Below are 14,894 nucleotides of genomic sequence, written 5' to 3' on the forward strand. Positions count from 1 at the left end.
CAGTTTAGATGAAGAAGTAGTGTCTGCAATGAGTGTGCACACTTTTAAAGTAAGATTGGATAAGTGTAGATATGGAGACGGGGCCACACGAGCATAAAGCCCAGGCCCTGTAAAACTACAACTAGGTAAATACAACTAGGTAAATACACACACACACACACGAGCGAGACTTCGTGCTGTCAAGACATCTCTGAGCAACTAGTAGGGAAAAGCTACAACAGGAATTGGAGCCTGACGTAGATGTATGTACAGGGGGGAGGGACCATAGGTTCTCCTGTCTCCATAATGAATAAGTTTTGGATCGTATAGACGGAAAAAAAAAGGGAGAGAGAGAGAGATGGAACAGAGTAATGGTGCCAGACATATGACAGAATCAAAACATGCGCCATCTTGTGATAATCAGCAGTACATTCAAATACCTGTTGGACTAAGGAAACTGACTGAGGATATTATGGATAAGGATTTTTCTGGATTTAGGGACGAAAGAGGTAGTATGAGGAGGTTGATCAACGTAGAAAGGGAGTTAAGGTACATGAAGGAAGTGATGTTGTCTAATGAACAAACAGGACCGAATGACAACGGAAAACACAGAGCTAAAATTGAGATTAGTAGAATGTGAAAAGGTCAGTACAATCAATCAGGGATTAAAGGAGAGGAGGAGATACAAGAAATAAAGAAACAAAATGATGTACTAAAAGCCACATGTCAAGACTACGAAAACTCTGTAAGGAGCTTACAGGTTAAAGTACAGGATGAGATTGTGGACAGGGTAGAAGGTGGATTGGGTGAAAACAAGCTGAAGGAACTATGAAATGAATGAAAGCGGAAACAGGGAGAGGAAAAAGTTAAATTTTCTGAGGTAGTAATGAGACAAATTCAGGAAAACAAGTAATACAAGTTACTAAAGAGAAAGATCTTGTGTGAGACACAGTAGATAAGAGGAAAAGTTTCATAATTTTTGGGATGAAGGAAAAAAAAAAATCCAAACAAGTTCACGAGAACATGGAGAGAGAATTGGCCAAAACTGTTATCAAACAAGCTAAAGGCAGCACGCAAGAACTGGATCAGGAGGTGGAGCAAGTGATCAGATTAGGAAGCTACAGTGAAGGGAGTAGGAGACCAATGAAAGTGAGAATGAGATCCCAAGTGGCGGTAGAAGAAATTATAGCTAAGAAAGGGAAGCTGGCCGATGATACTGAACACAAGGATATATGGATAAAAAGAGACATGAACTTAGAGGAGAGGGAAAAGGAGAAAGTGCTAAGAAATGAAGCTAAGGAAAAAAAACAAGAAAAGGACGGAGATCAAGAAAAATAATTTTTACGAGAGGGTTCTAGATATGAGACAAAAGAAGTGGTACCTACGGAAGAAAGAGGAGGTTGTGGAAGAAGCAAGAAATTAAGAGTTAAACTAATATAGATCGGTTGTTATCCAGCATGTTGGAGGTTAGGGATTATTTGAAAGAGAAAAAGTTGGATGTAATTGTGCATTGTTGAAACAAAACTCAGAGAGGGGATCCATGTTAGCTTTAAAGAGGAGGGATATAGTAGCTGGAGGACAGACAGGAAGGATAAAGGGGGAGGAGGAGTCCTAATAATGATTCATGAATTATATGTGTGGAGGATGTGCAATATGGAGAAGATAAAGTGGAAGTAATGGAAGTAACAAACAAAACAGAGGAATTGAAGAAGAGAAAAATCATAGTTACACATGTGTCACGTAAGACAAATACATGGGGAACTGAAGAACATAGAGATATGCAAGAGAGATAACATGATAAGGAGAGATGGAAGAATACTTTTAGTTGAAGACTTTAACTGTAAAAAAGTAAACTGGAAAGAGATGAAGTAATGGATAATGCTGGACAGTGGAGCGAGGAAGTGTTACAGTTGACTATGGAGGAGTCAACAAGGCACAGGGGGGAAGAAGAACCATCATTGCTTGACCTAGTATTCACAAAGAAACCACAACCCCCTCCAATCATACCTTAATCCAATGGGAAGAAGTGATCATGTGACATTAGAGATGCAAATTCAGGAGGAAGATGGGATAAGTTACAGAAATGACTACAAAGAAGAGAGATTAAATCATGCAAGAGTGCATTTTGAAAAACTAAGGATCTTTTTACTGATGTTGAGTGGAGAAACATAATGTACGGAAAGACAATACAAGGGAAATATGAAATATTTTCACAGAAATATAATGAAAGAAAAAAATAATATGTACCTTTCTATAGAGTTAAGAAAAAAATATGTGCTTGGTACAATGCTAGATGCATACAAGCTAAAAAGGCAAAAGATAAAGCTTGGAAGAAATTCATAAAACAGAGAAATGACAATAACAGACGGCAGACGGAATGCAAAATAAAGAATACATTAGAATAAGGAGAGAGGAAGAAAGAAACTTTGAGAAAGATGTGGTGAATAAAAGTAAAGATGAACCCAAACTTTTCTACAAGTTTATATATGGCAAAAATGAAAAACAAGGAAACAATAGAAAAAATATTTAAAAGAGGGAAGACATAACAAACAGAGAAGGAAATGTGTGAAATAATGAATGAGTTTCAAAATGGTGTTCACTGCAGAAGAATTTCACAGAACCTAATAGGACATTGCATTGCCAAGGATTACAAGATATCACAGTGCTCAAGGAGGATATTGGAAGATAATTGGATAAGTTGGATGTCAGAAAAGCAATGGGGCCAAATGGTGTATCAGGCTGGGTGATAAAATAATGTAAAGAACAACTACTGGATCCAATTTGGGAAATAATTACAAGTTCACTAAATGAAGGGAAAGTTCCACTAGAATGGAAGAGAGCACAAGGAGGTTATTGGAAGATTATTGGATAAGTTGGATGTCAGAAAAGCAATAGGGCCAGATGGTGTATCAGGCTGGGTGTTAAAAGAATGTAAAAAACAATTACTTAGAAAATAATTACAAGTTCACTAAATGAAGAGAAAGTTCCCCTAGAATGGAAAAGAGCCAATGTAATACTAATATTTAAAGAGGGAAAGACAACTGAACCACTAAACTACAGACCAGTGTCATTTACAAATGTTTTGGGGAAATTGTGTGAAATAATTATCAAAGAAAATGGGTTAAAGTTCTAGAAGAGGAACAAGTCATATCAAATAAACAATTTGGGTTCAGGACAGGGTGGTCATGTGTATCAAACTTATCAAGCTTCTACTGGAGAGCTACTGCAGGACTGGTAAACAAAGATGGATGGGTGGACACAGTATACCTGGATTTAAAAAAGGGTTTTGATAAAGTCCCTCATGGAGGACTACTTTGGAAACTAGAGAACATACGAGGACTGCGAGGAATTTTGATAGAATGGACAAGAGATTATTTGAAGGATAGGAAGAAGAGAACTGTGATCAGAGATACATACTCATCTTGGGATAAAGTAACAAACAGAGTGCCACAAGGATCAGTGTTAGTCCCCATATGTTTCAGATTTATGTAAATGACTTTCATATTGGGGTAAACAGTTATATAAATTTATTTGCTGATGATGCAAAGCTGCTAAGAGTTATCCAAACCAAGGAGGACTGTCTGCTGTTACAGGAAGATATAAATAAGATCTATGAGTTGAGTAGAAAGTGAATATTGGAGTTTAATGCCAAAAAAATGTCACATAATGGAACTAGGTAAGAGCAAAAGATTGGTATGGAACTATTTGATTAAAGAGGAACAAATAATGAAGACTAAAGAGGAAAAGATCTGGGAGTGATTATACAGGACAATCTGAGCCCCAAAACACACATAAGCAAGATATTTGGATTATCATATAAAATGTTGACCAACATAAGAGTGGCATTTCAATACATGGACAAAGATATGATGAAAAAAAATCATTACAAGCATGATATGTCCAAGGCTGGAATATGCAGCAGTGGTGTGGTCTCCACGCTTTAAAAAGGATATAAGAAAATTAGAAAGGATACAAAAGATTGCTACAAAGATGGTGCCAGAACTGAAGGGCCTTACATATGAAGAATGACTGGAGGAAATGGGACTACCAACCTTACAAGATAGAAGAGAATGTGGGGACCTAATAACAATATACAAGATAGTCAATGGCATTGAAAAAGATAGACAAGGAAGACCTGGTGCTGGTGATAGAAGAAGGTGGAAGGACAAGAGGACATGTAAAGATTATTAGGATGAGGCAGTGTGTGAAGGATATCGGAAATATACAAACTTGGTAAATATAGTGAGGGAACCAAAATACAACTGAAATTAAGAAGAGATTGCAATTCGGGGTAGAAGAAATATTAGGGAGGACTGGAAAGCTGGCTGGTAAGGCAGAAATAAAAATATTTGGTTAAAGAGAGAGATGAATTAGGTAAAGGGAAAAAGAGAGAACTGCGAAGTGAAGCTAAGGAAAAAAAAAACAAGAGAAGGACAGAGAATGAGAAGAAATTCTACTGGAGAGTGCAGAACATGAGGCTGAGGAAATGGTATATTCAGGAAGGGGAAGGATACAGTAAAAGTCCTGAAATCCGGAAGTCATAGGGGTTCAGGCATTCCGGATTCTAGGATTTTCCAGATTGTAAGATAGTAAGGCTGAAAGCAAGATTAAAATCTTGAGAGTATTATGTAAACCCCATTAAACTAACCCCAACTTGCTATATCTCTTTGTAGTACTGTCATAACATCTTACAGGGATTGCTACTACCACCAGTTCACTGTGTACTTCCTCACCACACCACACAAGATTAACGTATGCTTTTTTTTTTTTTTTCTTGAAGATTTGCCAGACTATGGGGGGAGTGGCATGGGCCTTTCCAGCCATTATGGCGACCCATATGTGATGATTGCTCTTTTCCTACTTGTCAACTTGTATTTGTGTAGGTGATTTCACTATTTTACGTAGGCTATTCCACCATCCACATATACTGAGAAGTTTGAGTGATTGTACTGTACTGTACCCCACAGTCCACAATACTTATGGTTAGGGTTGTATGTTTTCTCTTTTTCACTGTCTTTGTCTGGAGGCCAAGAGGGTTTGCTGAAGCCATGATAACAGTAGTTTGGCACACACGTGGTCGACTTTGTGATGGTGACAGACGAGACATGATCCCACGTGGCAGAATGAAATGGTGGACGGCGGTTGGCGGGATGTTGAATCGGCGCATTCGGTGTCGGTGATGACATGTTCGGTTTTGGCTATTATCATTATATATTTATTACTATTATTTCTTACTTTTTACATATTTAACTCAGCCTTTCAAATTTTCCGGATTATAAAGATTTACGAATTATAAGGTTCCAGATTTAAGGACTTTTACTGTATATGAACAAAGATGGATTTATATCAGGATGCTTGGAAATGAGAAATTATAAATTGGAAGACGGACCAGACGTGGTATGTATAACAGAAACAAAGTTAAGTGAAGATGTCCAAGTGAATTTTAAAGAGCAGGGATATAAAATCTGGAGAAGAGACAGAAGGGGAAATGCAGGAAGAGGAGTACTGATAATGACTCGAGAGGACATAGAAGTAACTCTCGATTTACGCGTTTTTGTTATAACGCGACCAAAAAAAAATATCATAATTAATCTAATTTGTGTGATTGGTTTGCTTATACGCGATTTGGCCCAAACGCATTTTCAAACTGAGTGCCAGACGCAATTTCAAACTGCGTGCCAGAGAGCTCCACAGCTGGCCGATAGGTGGGAGCTCTGGGGCTGGACCCAAAAAGCAGGTTGTTGTGTATGTTGGTACAGACAACCTCCATAGCAACCTCCTGCTCACATACCAACCTTTGTAAAACAGCATCCACAAAAATTCGTTGCTGTTGGTGGGTGGAGGTTGGTAGCCCACCTAAAAGTGCTCATTGGCTGCCAGGAGCTGGATTCAAGAAACTTTAACAATGTCAGAGCAACCTACTGCCGTGAAATAGCATCCATGAACACTTGGAGGGGCGGTAACAAGGTTGCTGAGGTTGCTCTCAGGTTGCTGGTAACACCACCTCTCCAGGTGGTGTTACTGTCTTATATATGCATTTATGTTCACAAAACATTTCTATTAGCTTTTTACAAACCTTGCCCCCAAGAAAGGATTGTTTTGTAATACATGAAGTGAAATCTTACATGGAAATCCAAAAAATGAAAGCCCACAGACGAGGCAGAGACTCGTGACAACTCGGTCGCTTCTTCTTCTTGTGACCCTTTTAGCTTGCATGTTGCTTTCCCCACGATATTTATGTTTCCACTCCTCTATTGCCTGCTATAATTGATATCATATCTTAGTATTCATATATGCTCATGGCATGAGTGTATATGAATACTAAAATATGATACCCATTATAGCAGGCAATAGAGGAGTGGAAACATAAATATCGTGGTGAAAGACAACACGCAAGGTAAAAGGGTCACAACTCACAAGAAGAAGTGGCCGAGTCGTCACGAGTCTCCGCCTCGTCTGTGAGCGATCTCATCTCTGCTTTATTTTTTGATATTCCAGGTAAGATTTCACTTTATGCATTACAAGACAATCCTTTCTTGGGGGCAAGGTGTGTAAAAAGCTATAATGTTGTTTTATGAGCATAAATGCATATATAAGACAGTAACACCATCTCGAGAGGTGGTGTTCCCAGCAAACTGAGAGCAACCTCATAGCAACCTTTAATTTTTTTTTGGTATTCCATGTAAGATTTAACTTTATGCATTACAAAACAATCCTTTCTTGGGGGCAAGGTTTCTAATAAGCTAATAGAAATGCTGCTTTGTGAACATAAATGCATATATAAGACAGTAACACCACCTGGAGAGGTGGTGTTACCAGCAGCCTGAGAGCAAACTCATAACAACCTCATTACTGTCCCTCCAAGCGTTCTTGGATGCCATTTCACGGCAGGAGGTTGCTCTGATGTTGTTAAAGAATCTTGGATCCAGCTCCCGCTCTTTTCGTGCCTCATGTGCAGTCTGCCAGCACTGAGTACATACGGAGAATCTCTTCAATCTGCCTATAATTCACCAAGATGGCCCCAAAACGTCCTTCATCTTCTTCTGCATGTGGAGTTATTTTTGATAAGTGGATTTTTGATAAAGTGGTAAAGCTCAGAGGAAGAGTGACTGACTGTGGTTGAGTGGTGAAGTCAGTAACGCAGTGAGTGTTTTGTTTACATATTCTTTGTTTTGTTTTCTCTTATTATTTTTTGCTTTCTCATTATTTCTTGCTTTTCCCTTTACTTTAAATACACTTCTAGTATTTAGAATGGTAAATAATAAAAAAAAAACATGTTAATTTAGCCAAATAAATTGAGTATTTTGTACTTTTTTTTTTTTTTACCACATCCCGCATCTCCCCTATTGTCTATTGTTTCTTTTGAGAATTATGTTTGCTTTACACGAATTTTGATATACGCAATGCGTCTTGGAACGCATCTATCGCATAAATCGAGTTACCTGTATACATGGAGGAGGTATAGTACGGAGATGGACTGGTCAAGGTTTTAAGCATAACAATTAAGGACCAGTGGGAGGGAAAAAAAAGGAGTATCATCATTGCATATTTCCCACCGAAGACTAATACATGAAGGCTTGATGTACATAAAGCAATGCAAAGGGAAGTGCTAAATTGCCTGGACAATATGTTAAGGAAGGACAGAAGAGTGCTACTTGTGGGAGATTTAAACTGTAAAAATGTAAATTGGGAAGAAATGGATACAAACAGTCATGCTGGATGCTGATGGGAGAGTGTTATAACTGGCAATGGTAAAGACATTGGACCAGTGGGTGAAGGACTATAAAAGATATACGTAGAGGGGAAGAAAAACCATCAATGCTGGATTTGGTTTTGAAAAAAAAAAAAAAAAAAAAAGGAGCCTTGTCGAAACATCAAATATCATAGCCCAATTGGAAAAAGTGATCATGTGGTTCTAGAAATTGATTTAGAGGATCAAGAAATTTCAAAGCAAAAAAGACGGAATCACACCATGTCAAATTTTGGAGGATTAAGAAGCTACTTTGATAGTACCGAGTGAAAGGAAGTTATGCAAGACAAGACAACTCAAGAAAAGTATGATATATTCCTAAACAAGTATAATGAGGGAGTAAAGAGATATGTTCCTGAATACAGAGTAAAAGAAAGCAAATACATGTGGTATAATGCTACATGTGGAAAAGCTAAAGAGTGTAAGGATGCAGCTTGGAAAAAATTAAGGAAGCAACAGAATGAAGCAAATAGGAAGCAGTATAAAGAGGCACAAAATGAATGCATTAGGATAAGAAGGGAGGAGGAGAAATTTTGAAAAGGATGTAGTGAAGAGATGTGAAAAGGAACCCAAGCTTTTTATAAGTATATAAATGGAAAACTGACAAACAGAGACCATCACTAAGTTAATTAAAGGAAATAGGATATATGAAACACTGGAAGAAATTGTGAACTTATGAATGATAGCTTTAAATCAGTATTCTATGAAGAGGGAGAGTTCATAGAGCCAAACAGCTCATAGAGCCAAACAGCCAAGTGACACAGGAAGGATTAAGAGACGTCATGGTAGAAACACAGAAAATTAGAGAATTACTAGAAAAGGTAGATGTAAGAAAGGCAATGGGGCCAGATGGATGTCAGGATGGACACTGAGAGAATGTAGAGAACAAATGGTGGAACCAACTTGGGATGTAATCAATAACTCTCTAATGGAAGGGAAGATACCAAAGGAGTGGAAAACAGCAAATATAGTCCCAATATACAAAGAAGGAAAAAAGACTAAGCCCCTAAATTATAGACCAGTGTCACTAACTAGTGTTGAGGAAAAGATCTGTGAAATTGTTATCAAAGAAAAATGGTTAAAATATCTGGAGGGAAAGGAAATAATAAATAACTTCTAATTTGGTTTCAGAAAAGGAAGATCATGCAGAACAAATTTACTAAGCTTTTATAGAAAAGTAATAGACAAAGCACAAGGGAGAGATGAATGGGTTGACACGGTGTATCTAGATATTAAGAAGCCTTTTGACAGAGTACCACATAGAAGACTACTATGGATAATAGAACACATGGGTAGAATACAGGGAAATATGTTAAAGTGGATGACAGACTACTTAACAGATAGGGAAATGAGGACAATGATAAGAGATACCCCATCAAGCTGGAAGACAGTTACCAGTGGAGTACTACAAGATTTAATGCTGGCACCAATTATGTTCCAAGTATATATCAATGATATACAAGAGGGTTTGAGTAACTATATAAATTTGTTTGCAGATGATGCAAAGCTTTTGAGAGTAATAAGGAACATTCAAGACTGTATGGAATTGCAGAAAGATATTGACAAGATTTGGAATTGGAGCCAAAAGTGGAAATTAAAATTAATCATATTTGTCATGGTATTTTCAACACTCAAAGTTTCATGACCCTTGAGTTAGTACCTAGCCTTTGGAAGAAAACAAGCATGAAACTCGAGAGTACTGCACAAGCAGACAAAAGCACTGAAAAAACTCACGTAAATGTTTCTCTGGGAGAGTGAACAGCACGGCACTGGTTGTTTCCAAGACAAGTGTGTTCCCAGTGTGATGTCTGATAGCAATAGCGGCATATCATTGACACAGTTATTTCCTGTCTTCCCTGAAAATAAAGTTGAAGAGGTTACTACAATAAAGAAGTCTAACTAGTTAAGTAAGTAAAGTCTTTATTTAGAGTACTTGCAAAAAAGGTGTAAGCACACTTGATGGGGTTCATTGGAATATAGACCAGTTAAGATATCATAAACTTCAAAGAAAATACCCCTTATTCACTGTGTCTCAAGAATGGAGTAAGAACAGGGTAGGGAACAGTTGTGGCAATATGTATAATTTTATAATATTATTACAGGTAACTCGATTTACGCGCGTTTGATTTACACGTTTTTGTTATAACGCGACCCAAAAAATATAATTAATTCAATTTGCACGATCGGTTTGCTTATACCCGATTTGATCCAACCGCATTTTCAAACTGAGCACCAGACGCAATTTCAAACTACGCGCCAGAGAGTTCCACAGCTGGCCGATAGGTGGGAGCTCCGGGGCCGGATCCAAGAAGCAGGTTGTTGTCTATGTTGATACAGACAACCTCCATAGCAAACTCCTGCTCACATACCAACCTTCGTAAAGTAGCATCCACAAAGATTCATTGCTGTTGGTGGGTGGAGGTTGGTAGCCCGCCTTAAAGTGCTCATTGGCTGCCAGGAGCTGGATCCAAGAAACTTTAACAACGTCAGAGCAACCTCCTGCCGTGAAATGGCATCTATGAATGTTTGGAGGGATGGTAACGAGGTTGCTATGAGGTTGCTCTCAGGTTGCTGGGAACACCACCTCTAAGGTGGTGTTACTGTCTTATATATATGCATTTATGTTCACAAAACAACATTTACACTAGCTTTTTACAAACCTTGCCCCCAACAAAGGATTGTTTTGTAATGCATAAAATGAAATCTTACATGGAATACCAAAAAATAAAGCAGGGATGAGATTGGCCACAGACGAGGTGGAGACTCGTGGCGACTTGGCCGCTTCTTCCTGTGAAATGCCATGGTATTTCATTACTAATTCACTATCACTCAGTGCCATGGAGTTGAGGTTATCCTCATGGCATGAACGTATATGAATACTAAGATATGATATCCATTATAGCAGGCAAAAGAGGAGTGGAAACATAAATATCGTGGGGAAAGCGACATGTAAGCTAAAAGGGTCACAAAAAGAAGTGGCCGAGTTGTCACGAGTCTCCGCCTCGTTTGTATATAGCTGATCTCATCTCTGCTTTATTTTTTGGTATTCCATGTAAGATTTCACTTTATGCATTACAAAACAATCCTTTCCTGGGGGCAAGGTTTGTAAAAAGCTAATAAAATGTTGTTTTGTGAACAAATGCATATACAGTAAGTCCTCGTTATATGGTACATATGAGTTCCTGGAAACTTTACCATAAATTTAAATTACAGTATACCAAACCCATTATAACATGTAATAATAGGGAATGCGTTCCAGCACGTCAAAAGTCACCCCTACAGAAATGAAAATACATGAAAATAGTTATAAAAAAAAAAAAAGTTAAGTACTGCGCAAAAGAAATAAACAGAAAACTTTTTTATTTACCTTTCATTCGCCATCTATTCTATCAGATGATGTCCCTCCCGAGGCTAAGGGATAATAGGGATTTTAGCCCTTACTCATCTTCCGCTTAGTGTGCAGATGAGGATAAGACATCGTCGTCTGCACTGTATGAAGCAAATGTGGAAGGGTCAGCTGCAGCAGGGTCAGCACGTTTCACTGGTTTGAAGAAAGAGGATATGGAGGAAGGGTCAGCTGTAGCAGGGTCAGCACATTTCACTGGTTTCAAGAAAGAGGATATGGAGGAAGAGCCAGCTGTAGCAAGGTCAGCACGTTTCACTGGTTTGAAGAAAGAGGATATGGAGGAAGGGCCAGCTGTAGAACCGTTGGCAGCAGATGTGAAAGGGCCAGTTGTAGCAGGGTCGGCAGGTGTGACAGGGACGGCATGTCTGACTGCCTTGAAGAATGAGTAGATGGAGGACTGTTTGGTTTTTCTTGTTTTTTCACCATAGATTTCTTGATAAATCTTGATACTTTTCTCTACGTCATGAGCCACTTTGTTGCTCCTGGCAGGATTTGGGTCACATTCCTTCAGGGTTTCTAAAGCTTTTTCGATACCACCGAGACATTCTCTAAGAGTTTTGATGTCCAGGCCACGCACAGGTTCTTCTTCCTCATCTCCCTCTTTTTCTGTCTCCTGTGATGCCTTGTCTTGCTCTATAAGTTTATCATTTGAGAGAGGTTCAGCATGGCTTTCCAAAAGATCTTGAACATCATCATCATCAACTTCATCGAAACCACCCATATGGCACAGATTTACTATGTCATTTCTGATCGCACCGATGTCTTCTTCAGCAAAGTCTGGGAAGTCATGCGCATGTTCTGGCCATACTTTATTTCATGCCAAGTTCATGGTAGACATCTTCACTTTGTCCCAAGATGACTTGATGTTATCTAAGGCGTGCTTGATGTTATATGACTTTCACCATTCACTGATAGTGGGCTTGCCAGGCCCCTCTGTGCCCTTTATCAGTTGCTGCATGGTTTGCCGTTGGTAGTAGGCTTTTAGTGTTTACCATGATTATTATGAATATATTTGTGCTTACAATAGACCCTTTTATATTCCATTTATTCATCCAATTAGTAATGCATGTAAGTAATATATAATGCAGTTATAAAAGGGGGGAAGGGAAGAGATAATAGGCTCCAAGGGTGGTCAAGCTGAAGTCAGTATAGTGAGTGGTGGGGAGGTGTGGCGTGGATGACATCATCACCCCTACTCCCCTGCGCTGGGCCCTCTCGGATGACATAAGCGGATACCGTATCTGTGAATTTTTCTTACCATATATCGAATCGAGGGTAGTAATTTCCAAATACCGTAACTGTGAATTTACCGGATAAAGAACTACTGTATAAGACAGTAACACCACCTCGAGAGGTGGTGTTCCCAGCAACCTGAGAGCAACCTAATAGCAACCTCATTTACCATCCCTCCAAGCATTCATGGATGCCATTTCACGGCAGGAGGTTGCTCTGACATTGTTAAAGAATCTTGGATCCAGCTCCCGCTCTTCTTGTGCCTCATTTGCAGTCTGCCAGCACTGAGTACAGACGGAGAATCTCTTTAATCTGCCTATAATTCACCAAGATGGCCCCAAAACGTCCTTCATCTTCTTCTGCATGTGGGGTTATTTTTGATAAGTGGATTTTTGATAAAGTGGTAAAGCTCATAGGAAGATGGTGATTGACTGTGGTATGAGTGGTGAAGGCAGTGACGCAGTGAGTGTTTTGTTGTTTTTTCTTATAATTTTTTGCTTTCTCTTATCACTTTTTGCTTTTCCCTTTACTCTAAATACACTTCTAATATTAAGAATGGTAAATAATAAAAACATGTTAATTTAGCCAAGTAAATACAGGCAACCCCCGCTTAACGAAGGGATTACGATCCTAAAAGACCCTTCGTTTAGCGAAACTTCATTAAGTGAACCAATTATAAGTTCAACCCCTGACTTGAACTACAATTGAAAGTAAACAGAGCGAGAGTGCATCATAGTACAGTGAAAGGTTTAATGAAAGTAAAAATTATGAAGTTAAACATTTAGGCAGTTTAATTTAAGTCATTTTAATGTACACTAATGTATGTAGGTATGTAATCTTATAATGTTGATAATCTTAAATTTATGAAGGGAGGGAGAATGAAACAGGAAAGACACTAACTGGCAACCTGTGGAATGTAAACAAAGGCGCATCATTGTATCACATACAAAACTTGTGTACCACATTTCCACAAGGCTTTCCATTTTATCATTTGTAGAGTTCAGGAGGTTCTTTTAGCTTGCAAGGAAGATACAGTCTCACCAGCCTTCTTAATAGAGTCTGCTGACTTGAAAATAGAAGAGACAGTAGATGGAGTCAAGATGGTGGTGAGCAATGCTATTAGTTTTCTCGCCTCTCTCATGTCTGTGAATAATATCCAGCTTAACTTTGAGAGTAAGAGACTTCCTGGTCTTCTTAGCAACGCTAGGCGACATTGCAGAGTGTTTTAGTGGTAAGTTGAGCGAGGGAAGACGAGCTGCTGCTGACGCTGTTATTGTTTTGAACAGGGGGAGTGAGTGGTGCATGTGTTGTCCACGAGAGGCGCTGGTGTATTCAAAAGCCTGTCGGCTCGTGTGATACAGCGGGGCTTGGAAAAAAATTACCTGGATAAAACTTCGTTTAAGCGAGTTTGGGGTTCGTTAAACGAGCAGATGGTAGTAAAATGAAACCTTTGTTGTAGCGAAATTTCGTTGTGTGAACCTTCGTTAAGCGGGGGTTGCCTGTAGAGTATTTTGTACAAATTTTTTTGGACCACATCCCTCATCCCCCTATTATTTATTGTTTCTTACGAGAATTACATGTTTGTTTTACGCGAATTTTAATATACGCGATGCCTCTTGGAACGCATCTATCGCGTAAATCGAGTTACCTGTATTATTGTGTTATGTATTTCATAATTTCTAAGACACTTCTCTTCACCCTTTTGTCTTGGAGCAATCCTGTGGTGTCAACCATGCACGTAGTCTCAGTCTTAGGCTGCCCACCTGGCAGGACACTCATGCTCTGTTATGTAGACTCTTGATATATATCTACTATTGTTCAACAGTGTTTGGTATCATTCTGTTGGTCTGTACATCTCTACATGTGCTACCAGAGCCATCCTAGCACACAGCTACATTATGAAAGGACAGGGGTAAACCAGTGTATGCTATCAGGCCTTGCTATGGATGTACATACATGGTCAGCTGTATTATGCCTGATATTCTATAGATGGATACTGACATGCTTTTAATTTCCAATTTTAGATATTTGGACACAGGGTACACAGCATGTAAAAACTTCATTCAATATAAACTTTTTATCTCCTTTGAAGTCTAAATTTTTATCCTGTCTTGTTTTGTACATGGTGTTGATAATATTAATGTTCAACAAGTGATTGTAACTCACTTTGCAGCTAACTCTTGGTTTGCAGGTGACATTCACTTCTTGGCCATAGACACAGGTGCAGTTAAAGTCACATTTCAAACATTCTTTGCTCAGTTCATGACACTGGTGATTTTCTGGGCAAACCACTGAGCCAAGTTGTGAGTGGTCCTGTTGAAGAAATGGTCAATTAATTAAGCAAATACCAGTAATGTTTATATTAGCATCAACCACTAACTGTGCCAAACATTATGTGTATGTTGTGCTCTGACTTGTAAATAGGAACTATTTACAGTGAAACACCAAGGTGCAATATCAAACAGCATAATTTATACATAGTGTGATAATAAAACTAATTAAATATAAACTGAACTAGTAGCTAGA

General features: G+C 38.7%; 1 protein-coding gene across 1 annotated transcript in view; it reads right to left on the minus strand.

Annotated features, from left to right (window-relative positions):
- Positions 1-14,894, minus strand: part of LOC123516273 (TM2 domain-containing protein 3-like) — a 28,118-nt gene that overhangs the window by 4,332 nt on the left and 8,892 nt on the right. Inside the window, exons 3-4 of the mRNA XM_045275531.1 lie at positions 14,535-14,681; positions 9,464-9,585 (exon numbers count right to left, since the gene is read on the minus strand). Of these exons, the coding sequence (XP_045131466.1) occupies positions 9,464-9,585; positions 14,535-14,681 (269 nt within the window). The remainder of the gene's footprint in view (positions 1-9,463; positions 9,586-14,534; positions 14,682-14,894) is intronic.

Source organism: Portunus trituberculatus, chromosome 40 (assembly GCF_017591435.1).
Source record: "Portunus trituberculatus isolate SZX2019 chromosome 40, ASM1759143v1, whole genome shotgun sequence".
Taxonomy (NCBI): Eukaryota; Metazoa; Arthropoda; class Malacostraca; order Decapoda; family Portunidae; genus Portunus; species Portunus trituberculatus.